This window comes from Sphaeramia orbicularis, chromosome 1 (genome assembly GCF_902148855.1).
Source record: "Sphaeramia orbicularis chromosome 1, fSphaOr1.1, whole genome shotgun sequence".
Classification (NCBI taxonomy): domain Eukaryota; kingdom Metazoa; phylum Chordata; class Actinopteri; order Kurtiformes; family Apogonidae; genus Sphaeramia; species Sphaeramia orbicularis.
The window spans coordinates 40,054,847-40,070,469 of record NC_043957.1 but is presented as its reverse complement, the minus strand read 5'-3'; the positions used below and the strand labels follow the sequence as shown (position 1 = coordinate 40,070,469).

The following is a 15,623-nucleotide window of genomic DNA, read 5'->3' as shown; positions in this document are numbered from 1 at the left end:
CAGGTTCAGTAAATTATAAGTTTTTCTAACTTCCCTGGAATTTTATGGTTATAGAACAGAGCTAAAAAAAATCAAGTCTTATTCTGACTGACATGTAACATGGTGTTAATTTATTCAATATTTGCTGTCATTTTCAAACACTAGTCTTAAGTTGGCATCAGTAAACTAAATGTACTGGTCATTTTGTATGTCCTGATGTGTATGTAATCATCTTCAGGTTAGAGGTCGTATGCTGAGCACCACAACAGCAATCATTCACTGGGATGAGCCAGAGGAGCCCAATGGGCAGGTGGTCGGCTTTAGAGTCTACTACACCTCTGACAACACGCTACCAGTCAACCAGGTCTGTACCTGCATGTTCATGATGTTACTTAATTTTGTTGTCACTTTGTGTTAATTATAGGCGAGTGCGTTTAAAATGTGCATGTGTGTGTGCCTGCTGACATTCATGCATTGTGTATTTGTGCTGTGCAGTGGGAGAAGCAGATGGTGCGCAGCGCCAACTTCATCACCATCCAGGGTCTGACTCCTAACAAGACATATTACATCAAAGTTTTGGCCTTCACTTCTGTAGGAGACGGACCTCTGTCCCAGGACTTGCAGATAATTGCCAAGACTGGAGGTAGGGAAGGTTCATGTGATAAGAGCATGTATATGAATATATAAAATGTAAAAATAAAATGAAATTACAGATCAGAAATCCAAATCAGAAAAGTAAATACAAGTAGATAGATGCTCAGATGTCTTTTCAAACATCTACGTTGAACCATTAGCAGTAGATTTGCATCAGAATTTTATCAAGAATTGGTAATAACAGCTGTCAATCCAATCACATATTTTGGCCCCACTGGTGAGAACACACCCATGATGGCTGAAACTCCCTGTTACAGGATAACTATCATACAGACTGAATAATTTAGGATTCTGAAATTCTCTAAAAACTTATGAATTATAAAATGCTTAAAGTAGTTAAGGAATTTTTGTCCAATAACAACTATTAAGCAATGCAACTCCAGTGCAGTGTTAGCCTTTTACACTTTACATACATCAAAATTGTATGATAATCAGATCTATATTGCGCATAGTGATCTCAGTAAACTTCTTTAAACCGTAGTCTGTAGGGACCATAATACACGGATCCAAAATGTCTCATAGTTGTTGGGTTCAGTTGAACTGTGATTGTCAGGGCCATAGCATATAATTAATTTCATTTTCATACTCATCACAACCTTCAGTGAGCCCTCATCCCAGGCAGTGTCATTAAAGTAAAGTAAAGTAAAGTAAATTTTATTTATAGAGCACTTTTCACAGACAGAGTCACAAAGTGCTTTATCAATTCAAATCAGAATCAAATTAAGTTTACAGAGACCCAACAGAATCCTTCAGGGGCAAACACTTGTGATTGGTGACAGTGGCGAGGAAAAACTTCCCTTTAACGGGCAGAAACCTCGAGCAGACCCAGACTCCTGAAGGATGGCTGTCTGCCTTGACCAGTTGGGGTTAAAGAGAGAGAGAGAGAGTAAAGGAGGAGAAAAGAGAGAGCGATAGAGATATAGAGAGACTGGGGGGGGGGATGACACATGGAGTACGTTATGATGAATACATAGAGTGTAATCAGTCTGTGGTGGTCCTGGGTCAGGTGGGAGACTAAAAAGCCTTTTGAACAGGAGGGTTTTGAGGTGTTTCTTAAAGCTCTCTACAGAGTCCATGGACCGTAGGTGTAGAGGCAGGTCATTCCATAGACGTGGTGCCACAGCTTTAAAAGACCTGTCACCGCGTGTGCTAAAACAGGTCCGTGGAACCATCAGCAGGTGCTGTCCTGAAGACCTCAAGCTACGAGTCGAGCTGTAGGGCTGGATCAGGGAAGCAATGTATGCAGGGGCCTGGCCATGTAGGGCCCGGAAAGTTAGCACAAGAATTTTGAAATGAAGACGATATAGAACAGGAGCCAGTGGAGAGATTTAAGGATGGGAGTGATGTGGGTTCTCCTGTTTGTGCGGGTCAGGAGCCTGGCAGCAGAGTTCTGGACAAACTGTAGACGGGCCAGCTCCTTCTTGTTTAAGCATGTAAACAGGCTGTTGCAGTAGTCTAAGCGAGAAGATACGAAAGCGTGAACGATCATCTCGAGCTCATTTGTGGACACCATACATTATAGTCACTACTCCCATCAGGTTTTTTATTACACCCCCACCCACCCCAGAGGGCGGGGGCATATACTGTAGATACACCAGGAATTCAGTCTGTCCTTCCGTCCATCCATGATTTTTGTCCAACCAATTTCTCAGACACTACTTACCCGATTCTCGTCAAAATGCACACGTTTGTCACTAGAAGAGGTGATTTATTTATTTATTTATTTATTTTTAATTTTTACAAATGTATGAATATTTCAACTTAGAACATTTGTCCAACCAATTTGTCAGACGCTATTAACTCAATTCTTTTCAGATTTCACACACATGTTCTTTACATGTGTCTTTCTCCCAATGTTTGCATTTTTTTTTTTAATTTTTTGAAAAGATTGAAAGTTAAGACTCAAAATGAATCCCTGGATAGGCAGGATACCAGTGAGCAGGAGGGGCAAAGTGTTGTGATTTCACTTGTTCCTTGTACTTGTCACCCATTTATGGTATATATATGCATCTGTACATTGCTTTACTGACACTCTTTCTTGTTGTTTCTGTAGTTCCATCACAGCCCTCAGAATTTAAAGGTGAAGCAAAGTCTGAGACCAGTATCCTGTTGTCCTGGGTGGCACCACCTCAGGGTGGCCCTGACAACCAGATCACAGGATATGAATTGGTCTACCGCCGAGCTGATGACACAGAAGAGGTGAGAAGGAAGTTGGAGTCAGAATAAGTAGGTAGAGTAGGTAGTGTTTGGAGGATGGGTGATGCATATGAGAGCATTTTTATATGGATATGGGATAAATCCCTCTTTGATATGTAGAGCAGTTGGTGTCTGTCAGTCAAAATGTTACATCTTGTACTGTTTCTTCAACAGAAGAAAGTGAGTTTTGAGCCCACCACCTCCTATCTGTTAAAGAACCTGAAGCCTTTCTCCACCTACACCTTCCAACTCGCCGCCAAGAGCAAACATGGAATTGGAGCATACACCAATGAAGTGTCTATTGACACGCCTCAGACGCGTAGGTCCAACTGCACACGTGTGTATGTCTGTGTGTGTGTGTGTGTGTGTGTGTGTGCGTGCATGCTTGCGCGTTTGTGTGCGTGCGTGTGTGTGTGTGTGTGTGTGTGTGTGTGTGTGTGTGTGTAATTGTGTTTTTGAGGATGAGAAAGACCGGTTTCAGTTCTGACAATGCAAAAATGAACAGAACAAACACTCTAACAGACCTCCATGCTTTTCTATGATACAAACAGTTGATATTCCATGATTGGCTGTGGTTAAATCACCTTTTTTTTGCATTGTCACAAAGGGGCCGTCATGAATCCAGTACGTAACTGACCTCAGATTGGATATTTCAGCAAACAGATACCAAAACACCTCCTTTCTGATTTACAGGACATTAGTTCTGATGGAATATTTGACGAAACATACTGAAAAACTCAGTGATGATTTCTTAAAATGACGGCTTAAATCCATTTCATAATTTGTTGACAATCAATCTGAGGTCTTTAAGAGATTCAGTACAAACAAGGTAAGAAGCCAGAAATTTTAGATAGAGATGAGAACTCCATCATGGATCAAACACAGAGGCTTGGGTAGACTATCAGGACAAGTAAGTTATGGTCAGGTATGTTTTGTGTTTAAGCTGTAGTCAGTGTTTTTGTGTTGCATCTCTTTTAAGTCATTCACTTGTTTTCATTAGTCAAACAGAAGTTAACGCCCATCATTCAGTATCTTTGTCTGGTCATCTTGCTTTCTAGTCACAGGGTCATTTCACATAAGATCTTCTGTTTTCCAGTGTTTTGTTTTCATTTTGTTTCTTTGTCTTTTGTTCTCTGTCCCTCGTCTGCTCAATTTTCATCCCCACTCCTTCACGGCAAACCTCACTCCTTCATCTCTCCACCCATCAACAACTACTTGCACACACAACCAAATAACATTTACCCAAACAATCCCTACTGTACTTCCTCAAAACTGGAAAATCAGTTCCTTCAGCACCACCCCAGGACATCACATGCTCTAGTCCCAGTTCTACCAGCATTCTGGTAAGTTGGGCACCACCTCCTGTGGAGTTTCAGAACGGCATCATATCAGGATACTCCATCCAGTACTCCAATACTGAAGGCAACAAAACATCGAAGCGAATTGATGGAATACCACCGGAAAGTTCACCGTATCTCCTGGAAAACCTGGAGAAATGGACTGAGTATGGGATAACAGTACGAGCACAGACAGAAGCTGGAGATGGACCCGAAAGTTTACAGCTACTTATCCGCACTGAGGAAGATGGTATGTTTCTAAACAAATCCCCTGCCTCTGTTAGGATGATCCGCCCCACTAACAATGGCTACCTCTACCTCACTAACACACCACTAATGAGCTCCAAGCATCTTAAACTAACAAGTTTTTTTTCCCATTGGCCCGTAAATGCATTGTCTGTCCTTCAGCTCCTGTCGAAACGGACCATTTAAGACCATTGTCAGCCCCTGTGCTTCTGAAAACCTCTCCTTTGTGTCTTTACAAACACCAGAACCTCCAACATCCGGAACATCTCCTCCCGCTGTTTCCTCACCACTGCTTTCTCTTGAAAACTGCCACCCTTTTTTCTCCAGCAGCTGTTTTTATCCTCTCTTTTACCAGAATCTTTTTTCCACATTTCCCCCCTTCTCCCTCTAAAATCCCCTCTTTTTTGTGAGAAGGGATGTTGGGGATTTCCTTGCCTTAGGATAATAACAACAGTCCTCTCTAACAATACCAAAATATACCCTCTGGCTGCAGCTGTACCTTTGCCTTTCCTCCTCACCTTGGCTTTTCTTGCCACTTTTCCAACTACGCTCGAATTCCAAGGCAGTCATTTTCTAATTGTGGCTATCACTGACTGATGTAATTTGTTGTCTTTTAAATACTTTTTTTTTTTTAATTTTCCAAGCTAATGTTTCCAACTCCACAGGCCACATTTTGAACTTTTTTTTCCTACATTAGCTTTTACTGTGCTCATGTATGAGCCGGTCAGATAGGTGGTTGGAGGTTTTTTTGTGTGTTTTTTTTTTTTTTTTTTTTTAGTAGAAGTGTAGTTCTTGGCAGCACAAGAGAGGTTTTTCTTGATAACAGTATTTTCTCTTTGACTGCCTGCCACTGTTTATCTGCCCCTGGCAACAAATCCTTTTCTATCTACCATTCTTATCTTTCTCTACATTTGCTTCTTATCCTCCACTGCTTTTTTCCTCCATGTTTTTCCTCAAGCGCTCATTTTTTACTATTTTGACTTTTTCCCAGACATCAGAGCAGTTTTAGCCTTTTTGGAGGGTTGTATTTTTAACTTTTTACAGCTTTTGAGTACTTTTTTAAATCTGCCCCTGAAACCAATCTATTTTTGATTTAAAACAAAAAAAAAAAAAATGTGAGGGCATTTCTTTGAGAGGTGTCAGTGCCCGGTCTTCTGTGATCCTTGACTTGTATCCCAAAATGCATTTTTAGTTCCAAGTGGTCCTCCGCGAGGGGTGGAGGCAGAGACTGTGAACTCCTCAGCTCTTAAAGTGACATGGCGAGCACCAGCGCCTGAACGGCAGCACGGTCAGATCCGAGGCTACCAAGTCCACTACGTTAGGATGAACTACGGCGAGCCACAGGGTCAGCCCCTCATCAAAGACATCCTCATAGAGGACTCGCAGGTACACAGTCAAATATACAAGCAGTTCAACTCTAGTTTCATGTTGACTAATATAGCAGTTTTACAGTATTCAAGCATGGTTTAGCTAAAATACTTGAAGTTAAACTAAAATACACGAAGTACTGGAAAGCACATTCCCTTTTATTTGTTACTAATGAATCAATCATTGCTAATGGTAACGACCTCTGTGAGTACAAAGACATTAATATGAATAGTAATTGTAAAAGACTTCTCTATCTACACCTGCATTCACACTGTATCTTTATAAAGAGATCACCAGTATCTGAGTCTGAATAAGTGTGGTAAATATAAGAGGAGAGCTTTTCCATTATATACACAAATATTAAGAACTGCTTTTTCCTCTTTTGTTCTATTTTCCTGTTCCAATGTTCAGTGGGGATACGATGACTCAGCTGAATATGTGAGTAAACCTGCCTTTAAATCTATTATTTTGCAATAATCATTATAATGGTGATGATAATATAATAATAAGCAGTAGAGTAGATGAGTCATATCCTTGAGACTGTACTACTCAAATCTCCTAGGACGTAAAAACAAGAGGCCTCCTTTTTTATTTCAGAATTATGTGTTCTCCAGAAAATACAATAAAACGGACCTTGAAAAACCAAATGAGACATTTACTGGTGTTGCCAAAATAGTGTAATATTTATGTTTTTCTCCGACCTAGAAATTAAGAGCAAGTTTAGGTAGAGATTTGCTATAATTATTTTTAATTCTGAATTATTTTTTTTTTCAGACCATTCCAATTATATATACTCCACATACGCCACAGCTATATGAGCATAAAAAGATGGAAATTATTTCAAAATGAATTACCTGACTGGAGAAAAGGTTTAAATTATGATGCAAATTCACTGTCAGGGAAAAAAGGAGCAGAATTGTTCTCTGGTCAGTGGGGTTGTAGCTCTTTGACAAGTTTTGACAAATTACCTGGACTTTTTTTTTATGGTATAAATGAAAAGCCATGCTTAATGTCCTTAGGGTGTACAAGAAAATAGCTGCCTTTGAATTTGCAGCTGATTGTGCTTTGTGTTGTGATCTGCAGGAGGTAGTTCTCGGAGACCTGAAGGCAGACACCTCCTACTCCATATCAGTGGGGGCTTACACTGCCAAAGGCGATGGTGCACGCAGCAAACCCGTTACTGTCTGCACCGCCCTGCCGCGTAAGTATCAGCACACACATTTATACAAACATACAGAAAAACAGAAGAATACTGGAATATTTATTTCTTTTGTTGGCTGATATCTTGAAAACCCATCAGAGGAACCAAATTCCTGATCCACCAGACATGAATTATCAAATGATGTTTTTATTAATTACTAATTATTAACTCTCCCTTATGAGGGATGGCCAATATGGCTTACATCTTCTATCCTGGTACATAATTTAATATCGTGGTAATGGCATACTGTTCAAATTCAGTTAAAAAACAGTATAAAATACCCATACTCCATCACATTTCATTACTTTCTTCTTCCATTACTCTTCATAATCATCATGCTTTAACACTTACACTCCTCCATGTTCATTTGCTTTTTTATTCATTCAAATTTTCTTTCTGCATTGTATGGAAGAATGTAAAGCACTGTCTACATGACCAAAAATAATTGCTATAAAGATGGCAGTTTGTGACATAATGATATAAGCAATCAATATATGAAAACACTGGCTATTTTTCTATATATATGTTGTTATACTTCACAATTCTCTGTCCATAATGATTTTTTTGGTTGTTTCTATGTTTCTTCACCATTTTTTGTGCTTTTAAAGACATACACATTACCAATAATATCAATAATAATCAATATGCCTCTACTCTTTTTTTCTATCTTTTCCTTTACCAAAATTGAAGTTTCAGGCAAAATATTGGAGTCATTTAACCCTTTCATGCATACTGGTCACTCCAGTGGACAGTTATTCCACGGCTGTTCTATTGTTTATTCATGGGTTTTGTTGTTTTAGTTCCATATCAGGACTCTTATGCATCATCCAAAACACTGCAATTCATACAATTACTGTAACTTTGCTGCTCTTGATAAACCTGATCTGCAGTAACATGTTTGAGTGTCAATCAATTGCTAATTGTTACTAGACTGTAATTAGCAAACTTTTTTTTTTTTTTTTTGCATGTCCTCCTGAGACCCAGCAATGCATTTTGTCCTCTGTAGGGGACAAAAGTTTTACAGTTTTACTTTAAAAATGCTGTCCATTACAAAGGATATTCCATTAAAAAAATCAATCAATCAATAAAAAAAGTTTTAAAAATGTATCTGAAAAAACTGTTGCGTTATGCAGTTTCCAATCAAGACAATTTTTTAATGTAAAAAAGCTAAAACTGTCCATTTCTTGGGTCTCAGGAGGATATTATCTCCATGAAATGAGTAATAACTAATATTAGAGTGTGATAAAATGTGAGAAAACAGTAGCAAATTAGCAATCAGCGGCATTAAAAATGCACAGTATATATACAGTATATCACTTTCTGGTGATGATTTTTAAATAAATGTTTCTTTGCTTCAAAACTTAAATGCATGGTGTCCAGCTGAGTGGACATTTTTGTAACTCCATGAAAAACATGTTCATAAAAAAAAAAAAAAAAAAATCAATTGCATTGTATTTTTCATGCCTAAAGAGGAACAAAAACACTTAAAAAAAAATATTGACTAAGGTTCTCATAATTCGTGCATGAAAGGGTTAATCATGGTCTATGTGGTCCACCTGACCACTGACAAATAACAGTCTGATCCATATTAAAATTACTTTCAATTCACAAGCAAGAAATGATTTTTTAAAAAAAAAAGGTATTGGCAGTTGACTTATATCAAAATAACTACATCAGGAAATTAAGTGAGTGTTCTCCTTTTTAACCAAGAGTTTTAGAATAGGAAGTCTCTTATTTGATGATTGATTTACTTGATGGTGAGCTATGTTAGCATCCATCCATGTCTGACAGTGAACAGTAACCAACTTCAGACAAAATAATCACAAGTAGTCCCTATTCTGAACAGGGCATGAACCCTGGAGTTTTTTGCTGAGGCGACAATGTTTAGACCAAAGCTGGTAAATCATCCATGTTACTGGTGCTTCTGTTTCACCTAGTTTCCTCAGGAGACCATTACAGTGAACCAGCATGAACAACCCTGATACATCTAAATGGGATGCAGCCATTATTATAATACCACTAATGCCTGTATGTAAATTTCTGCTGATCTATTATACCAGACAACATCCAGGAAACACTAGCTATCTATTCAAGCTTAAGGTTAGCCCTAGATATATTTATAGAATCACAAAATATCCGCTTTAATCATTGGAACAAAAATTTGACCAGGGTCAGGTTCATCGTAAAACCTCGAGGGAAATGAAGCAACCCGCTGTACAGCTGCTTGAACAAACACAAACAGAGCAAAAGAGTGTAAATGAGAGCATGGTGGATGATAAAAATAAACCAGAGATAGACTGAAACAAATACAGCACAGCGCAGTGGCTCAGGTTAGACATTACCAGCTGTATTTTTCTTCCAGATCCTACATCACTCATTAGTCACTGTTGTTTTAGTTCCTTTCTTGATTTTTTAAAATTATGCATGTATTTTTTTCTGATTGTAATTACCCTTTCACTGTAGAAGACTTTGGTTTGTTTGAATATTTGTTTTTTTAATGGGCATTGAGAACAAGCTGACCTGACTACAAAAGCTCATATAAACACATATAATGATCTTGGAGAGCAATGGCATTACTAATGATCATTAGAGGCCATTAAATCATTGAATGGGATATATATGACTCTCTCTCACCTTGCTCTGCCATCTGAAGCCACTAATGTGCTGCAATATTAATCATGTTTTGCTGTATTGCTCTTGTTTAGAAATAATGCGCTTTGCCATTACCTTGTAATTTCCGTTAGTTTTTTAATAACTCTCCTTTCTCTCCTTGTTTTCCTCTTTGTAGTGCCTGAAAAGCCTAAACTGATGGTGAGTGCCACTGATTCAGGTACAGCTCTGCTTCAGTGGTATCCACCTCCCAACCCTCCCACTCAGCTCCTCGGGTACCGCCTCACCTTTGGTCGTACTGACGTCCTTCCCTTTACGGTGGTGGAGTTTCCAGCCAAGGAAAACCGTTTCACCGCCCAAGATGTCCACAAGGGAGCAAGCTATGTATTCAGACTCTCCGCCCGCAACAAAATGGGCTATGGTGAAGAGGCAGTAAAGGAGGTGACAACTCCAGAAGATGCTCCGAGTGGATACCCCGAAAATATCATCGCTGAGGGTGCCGCTGCCACCTCCATCCGAATAGCATGGAAATCAGTGCCCCTAATTGAGCAGAATGGGAAAATAACTAAATACTCAGTACTGTACAAGGATATAAACAGTCGAGGGAATGCCTCAGAAGTTGTTGTACCCTCTCCGGGGTCGAGTGTTTTGTTGGAAGGTCTGAGTGCCGATACAGTGTATGATGTCAGGGTGTGCGCTTTTACAGCTGTCGGCCCTGGGCCATACAGCCCCAGTGTCCAGTTTCGGACGCAGCGGCTAGACCAAGGTAGGACTCACATTCGCCTTCTAATAACCCAACTTCAGTCCTGAAGATGCAAGATACACTTCCTTACAGCACATTTGTGCACACATGAAGCCCCAATGCACACACAATAACAACAACATGTGGTGACAACATCCTGAGTGTCCTTTTTCGTTGTCTTGTCACTGTAGTCTTAGACACAACATCCTTTTCCCAAAGCAAGGTAAGAGTCTTGGGTCTTTGACGAGTCTCTTTCCAGTCACACTCACTGCGTGCTGAACAGAACAGATAGCTAAGTGTAGTATGAGCCCGGTACTAGAGAAAGACACACGTAACACACAGGTAAGGCCATAAACACATCTGAGAAATCCTACTGGTGTTTAACTGTTGGTGTGTTTGGTTTTTTGTTTATACCTTAGTTTTTGCTACCAACTTCAGAGTAAAAGCTGCCATGAAGAACTCTGTTCTCCTCTCCTGGGAGATCCGAGACAAGAATCCTTCTCAGCCTTTCACTGTAAGTAGAGCTACATTTCACTCTGCTTAGATGTAGTTTTAAGAGTTTTCAAATAATTCCCAGAGCTCAATTCATGTCTGTACCAATGAATAGAGACTTAAAACCTACTTCTTCAGTCTGGCACTTTTTAAGTATGGTTTATACACTTCTAACCTTTTATTTATTCAAATGTTTATTCTATCTTGTATTTTTTTGTACTCTTATTTTACTCTGTTTTTTTATTTCCCTCTTTCATGATCTTTTTTTACTTCATCTTTTTTATGTAGGTTTTTTATGTAGTTTATTACTGTTTACATACAGTTCATCATATATCAGTGAAGCCTCTTGAACTGCACTAATCCATATGACAGGTACTATAGATAACATTGACTGACTGCTTTAAACCAAACAAGTGAAAAAAGAAACTGCCTGGTTAGTTTCAGCATGAGTGGTTTTTCTGCTTTTGATAAAACTCCGTGCCCATTGTTGGCTAATTTCTAAATACTTCAGAGGACACAAAGGGATTATACCCATTGAAATTCTTGAGGAGGGTTTGGAGAAGAAAAAACATTGGAAGAGTTTAGCAAACAACAGCTACTTTTAGTCTATAGAGAAAAACAGACTTGATTCGTTAAAGTATACCAAACTATAACTAAGAAACACGGAAAATATATAAAGAAGAGTCTCTAAGATCAAACTCAGACTTAAACTTGTCTGGATAAATATGGGGACTGGTCACTGATTAATGTTTAGTGTTTGTGCCACATATCCAGATCCTCTATGGAAAGGGCCAGTCTGTGGAAGTGGATGGGAAACAGACTCAGAAGCTGATCACTGGTTTGGAGCCGGATACTCAGTATTCATTTCTGCTCACCAACCGGGCCAACAGCGCCGGTGGCCTGCAGCACCGTGTCACCGCCACCACAGCCCCAGACATCCTGAAAACCAAACCCACAGTGGTGGGAAAAACCAATGCAGATGGTATGGTGACTGTGCAGCTGCCGACGGTACAGACCATCGCTAAAGTCAGGTACTGATGATGGATGAGTGAGGAAAGTCAAACTGAAGGATGTGAGCAGGATAATTGGAGAGCTGATTTATTTAAATGAACATGTGTTAATGTTTTAATGGTTTTTAACAGTATAGAATTTGTTCAGGTTAGGTTGTTGTCAAATGAATGAATTGATTAATTAAAGACTGTGAGGCAATTTCACTTTTACCTCACGCTGCTGCTTTTTGTTTATTGGTGTATTGGGTTGGATTTCTCAAAGTTTGCAGCAAAGAAAGCCTGAGAATTCCCACAGCAGGTCAAAGAAAAACACAAAGCTCATAACTGCAGATGCTTCTTGAAACAACAGATACAGTACACAGCAGAAGAAAGGAAAAAAATCCATGTAACTGTACTGAAAGTGAAAATGATTTTTTAAACTTATCTTAACTCAGTCAAGTCATCTTGTTTTTCTGACTGAGATAAGTTCTATCAACTTAACTGTGAAGGTAAAGGTCGAGGATCCTTAATAACCACAGACATCTTCTCACTGCCTGTTTTTAGTTTTACTTCCCTTTCATTTTGATATCATCGCCCTCCATCACTGTTATACAGTCGTGGAAAAAATTATTGGACCACCCCTTGTTTTCTTCAATTTCGTGTTCATTTTAATGCCTGGTACAACTAAAGGTACATTTGTCCAGACAAATATAATGATAACAACAAAAATAGCTCATAAGAATTGAATTTAAGAGCTGATATCTAGCCATTTTCCATGTTTTCTTGATAATAACTACAATCACTTCAGTTCTTACGTCAATAGCTATGGCATTGTACTGCCAAAAACAGTGCTTTTAGGCATTCCATGTTTTCTTTTCTGTCTGTTTTAGTCACATGATACACACAGGAGTTAGTACTTCATTGCATAACCATTGTTTTTGATGACTTTTGAGGGCCTAATAATTTTTTCCGCGACTGTATGTCCTCCTCTAAAATGGAAATATACTGTGAAATCTTTTGATTTTTTGCTATGATTGTATTTACATTCCCAGAAACTAACTGTATAGACACATTTTGTTAATTAGTTATTTTGTGAAGATGAAGTGCATGCTATTTTTTAACATGCTTTGCTTTAGGTTTAATAGGTATTTAAGCAAACTTCTGTCTGTCTACTGAGCTTAGAACATTAGTAAGTGCAAACAGTGGAATGACTCATCTGCTGGGTACACATGACTGATTTTGTGTCTGTGCCTTTATCATTTGGTTAGTACTTATGGTCAGACTGCTACAGAAAAATCCCTGCTCACCAGTGATATTATTGTTTTTGTTCTCACACATGACTCCAGAAGTGGTCCTCTGTTTCCCTGGTGCAGCCACGCTGTTCTGATTTACAGTGTTTGTGTTGCAGCTGCAGCAACATGCTGTATTAATGATAACATGTCAGGGCACTGATGTTCCTCTGGAGACTGAGATGTTGGGGAAACAATTTTGTTCAGTTTATGGTGTTTTCGTCTGGCTTGATACCAGTGAATGTGTTGCAGGGGTTACTATGTAGTGGTGGTGCCGCTGAAGAAGCAGAGAGGGGGCAAGTTTCTGAATCCATGGGACGAGCCTGATCAGATGAACCTAGATGAGGTGAGACATACCAACAAATGCCTCAGTAATGATCATAATAATTGGCCTATTATAACATTACTCTCATAATCAGGTGATATATAATTTTATCCAGTGGGACAGATTTTAGCTGTGTATGTGTTTTCATCATTGAGTCTTCGTACAATTTGTTTTTCAGCCCTATTGTATTTCATAATTTCTTCCTTTTTATGTGTCAGAAAATGACTGACCCATTCATCATGTGTTCAGTCCAAACAATAATTTCACAAGCCATTTCCTATCTAATTCTACTTCTTCCTTTTTTCTAAAGACTTCAGACCCCATTATGCTTGTCTGTAAGCACATTCATGTGTGTGTGAGATTAGTTTCAGTAGAGTTTTTATGGTGCCCACTGTCTCAATGGATAAATGTGATGGCAATTCAGCTGATGACGAAGACATTTGTGCTAAGGTGTTGATGTTCTGTGCAGCCTTTTATTCTTTCACTGATGAGGGTTTTTTGTTCAGGGTGAAACTGTCAGAACTGCCTTTCATTTCCAAGAAAGATAGAAACTCAGGAATATTATGTGGACGTGTTATTATAGCTACAGAAATAATAGAACAGCTGATGAAAGATAATACATTTCATTTAACGCTACAGTATAGGGATGAGGTACATAACTGAATTGCAGCATGTAATGACATAGAAAACTTTTTATGATGCACAATATTTGACCTTTGCAGATTATGTGGTTGAAATTATAATCGACTGTTATTCTGATCTCAAAATTTCTCTGTTTTTGTTCCTTCCTTTCTCTGTTCACTGTTTTTTCTCTTTCAGCTTCTAAAGGAGATCAACAGGACTAGCGTCAGCCGTGCTCTTCGCATCCGCAGACAAGCCGGCCAGTCAGATCTGAGGGCATATGTCACAGCTCACTTTAAAACCCTTCCTCTTGAGTTTACGTTGGGTGACGGACGGAACTATGGAGACTTCCGCAACCGTCCGCTGCAGAATGGGCAGGAATACGTGTTCTTTGTGCTTGCGTTGCTGGACCTCTCAGAAAATGTGAGTAAAGGCACACTCCACCAAACAAATAATGCAGGGTGTCCACAAAGTCTCTTTACAATTTAAAACATTTATTACAAAAGCAAATGGTGAGATATATCAACAAATATATATCAACGTTTTGAATCACATTGTAGGATCATGTTCAGTCAAATCATTGGTCCATTTTTCTTTGAGAGATCAATTACTGCAAATGTTGACCTTGACCTTTGGACTGAATATGTGTCACTGCAACTGGATGACCTACAACCAACCATCATTTTCCAGCATGATGGTGCACCACCACATTGAGGACTGCATGTTGGTGGGTTCCTCAATTGAACATTTCCAAACTGGATGGGATTGGAAGGGATGGCCCAATTCCCTATACACCTTATTCACCAGATATCACTGCCCTGGATTTCCTTGTATGGGGTTATGTTAAAGATAACGCGTGTCGATCAAAGATACGGGACGTCAATGACCTGAAGTAAAAGATCACTGATGCCATTTCCACTACTGATGAGGCTATGATACAGCCAACATGGCAAGAAATCTAGTGATGAGATATTAAAGAGGCAAAAAAAAAAAAAACTTCAATATCTACTTTTCATTTTGTAATAACTTCCACAGATTTGTCTATTTTTTTGCTTTTTTAATAAATTTCTGAAATTGTAAAGAGACGTCATGGACATCCTGTGTTACAGTTACAGTTTGATTGGTTTTACATGTGTGTTGAATTGACAAACCCTCTTCCAGACAATGTACTCCACAAGTCCTTACTCTGATCCCGTGACCTCATCGGATGTGGATCCTCAACCAATCATTGACGAGGAGGAGGGCCTTTTGTGGGTGGTGGGGCCGGTGCTGGCAGTCATCTTCATCGTCTGCATCGTCATTGCCATTCTTCTCTTTAAGAGGTAAGGAATGCTTAAAGTCATGAAAGAGGGGACTGATAATACCAGAAAAGGTGAAAGATACTATGGATGGAGCTCACATTTTGGTGTCATTGTCCACCTTGCTCACCTCAATGTAGGTGTAAGGATGTAGAATATTTCAACGTATTCCTTTCCTAAATTTAGACTGAATGAAATGTTAAAATTTATGAGCAAGTAAGAATGTATAATAAGGCATGAGTTTGTCATTTATCTCTCTGACAGAAAAGCAGGATT

At 39.0% G+C, this 15,623-nt stretch overlaps 1 protein-coding gene across 14 annotated transcripts in view; it reads left to right on the top strand.

Moving 5' to 3' along the window:
• The window catches only part of ptprdb (protein tyrosine phosphatase receptor type Db), a 187,548-nt gene that overhangs the window by 139,813 nt on the left and 32,112 nt on the right, over nt 1-15,623 (top strand). For 8 of the 14 annotated variants that reach the window (XM_030147098.1, XM_030147088.1, XM_030147092.1 and 5 more), the window contains 14 exons: nt 218-343; nt 475-622; nt 2,687-2,832; nt 3,004-3,148; nt 4,114-4,416; nt 5,605-5,798; nt 6,192-6,218; nt 6,864-6,981; nt 9,770-10,357; nt 10,753-10,847; nt 11,600-11,856; nt 13,356-13,449; nt 14,248-14,472; nt 15,211-15,371. In XM_030147098.1, coding sequence (XP_030002958.1) covers nt 218-343; nt 475-622; nt 2,687-2,832; nt 3,004-3,148; nt 4,114-4,416; nt 5,605-5,798; nt 6,192-6,218; nt 6,864-6,981; nt 9,770-10,357; nt 10,753-10,847; nt 11,600-11,856; nt 13,356-13,449; nt 14,248-14,472; nt 15,211-15,371 — 2,627 coding nt within the window. The remainder of the gene's footprint in view (nt 1-217; nt 344-474; nt 623-2,686; nt 2,833-3,003; nt 3,149-4,113; nt 4,417-5,604; nt 5,799-6,191; nt 6,219-6,863; nt 6,982-9,769; nt 10,358-10,752; nt 10,848-11,599; nt 11,857-13,355; nt 13,450-14,247; nt 14,473-15,210; nt 15,372-15,623) is intronic. The other 6 variants (XM_030147117.1, XM_030147126.1, XM_030147108.1 and 3 more) reach the window with 1 other exon arrangement.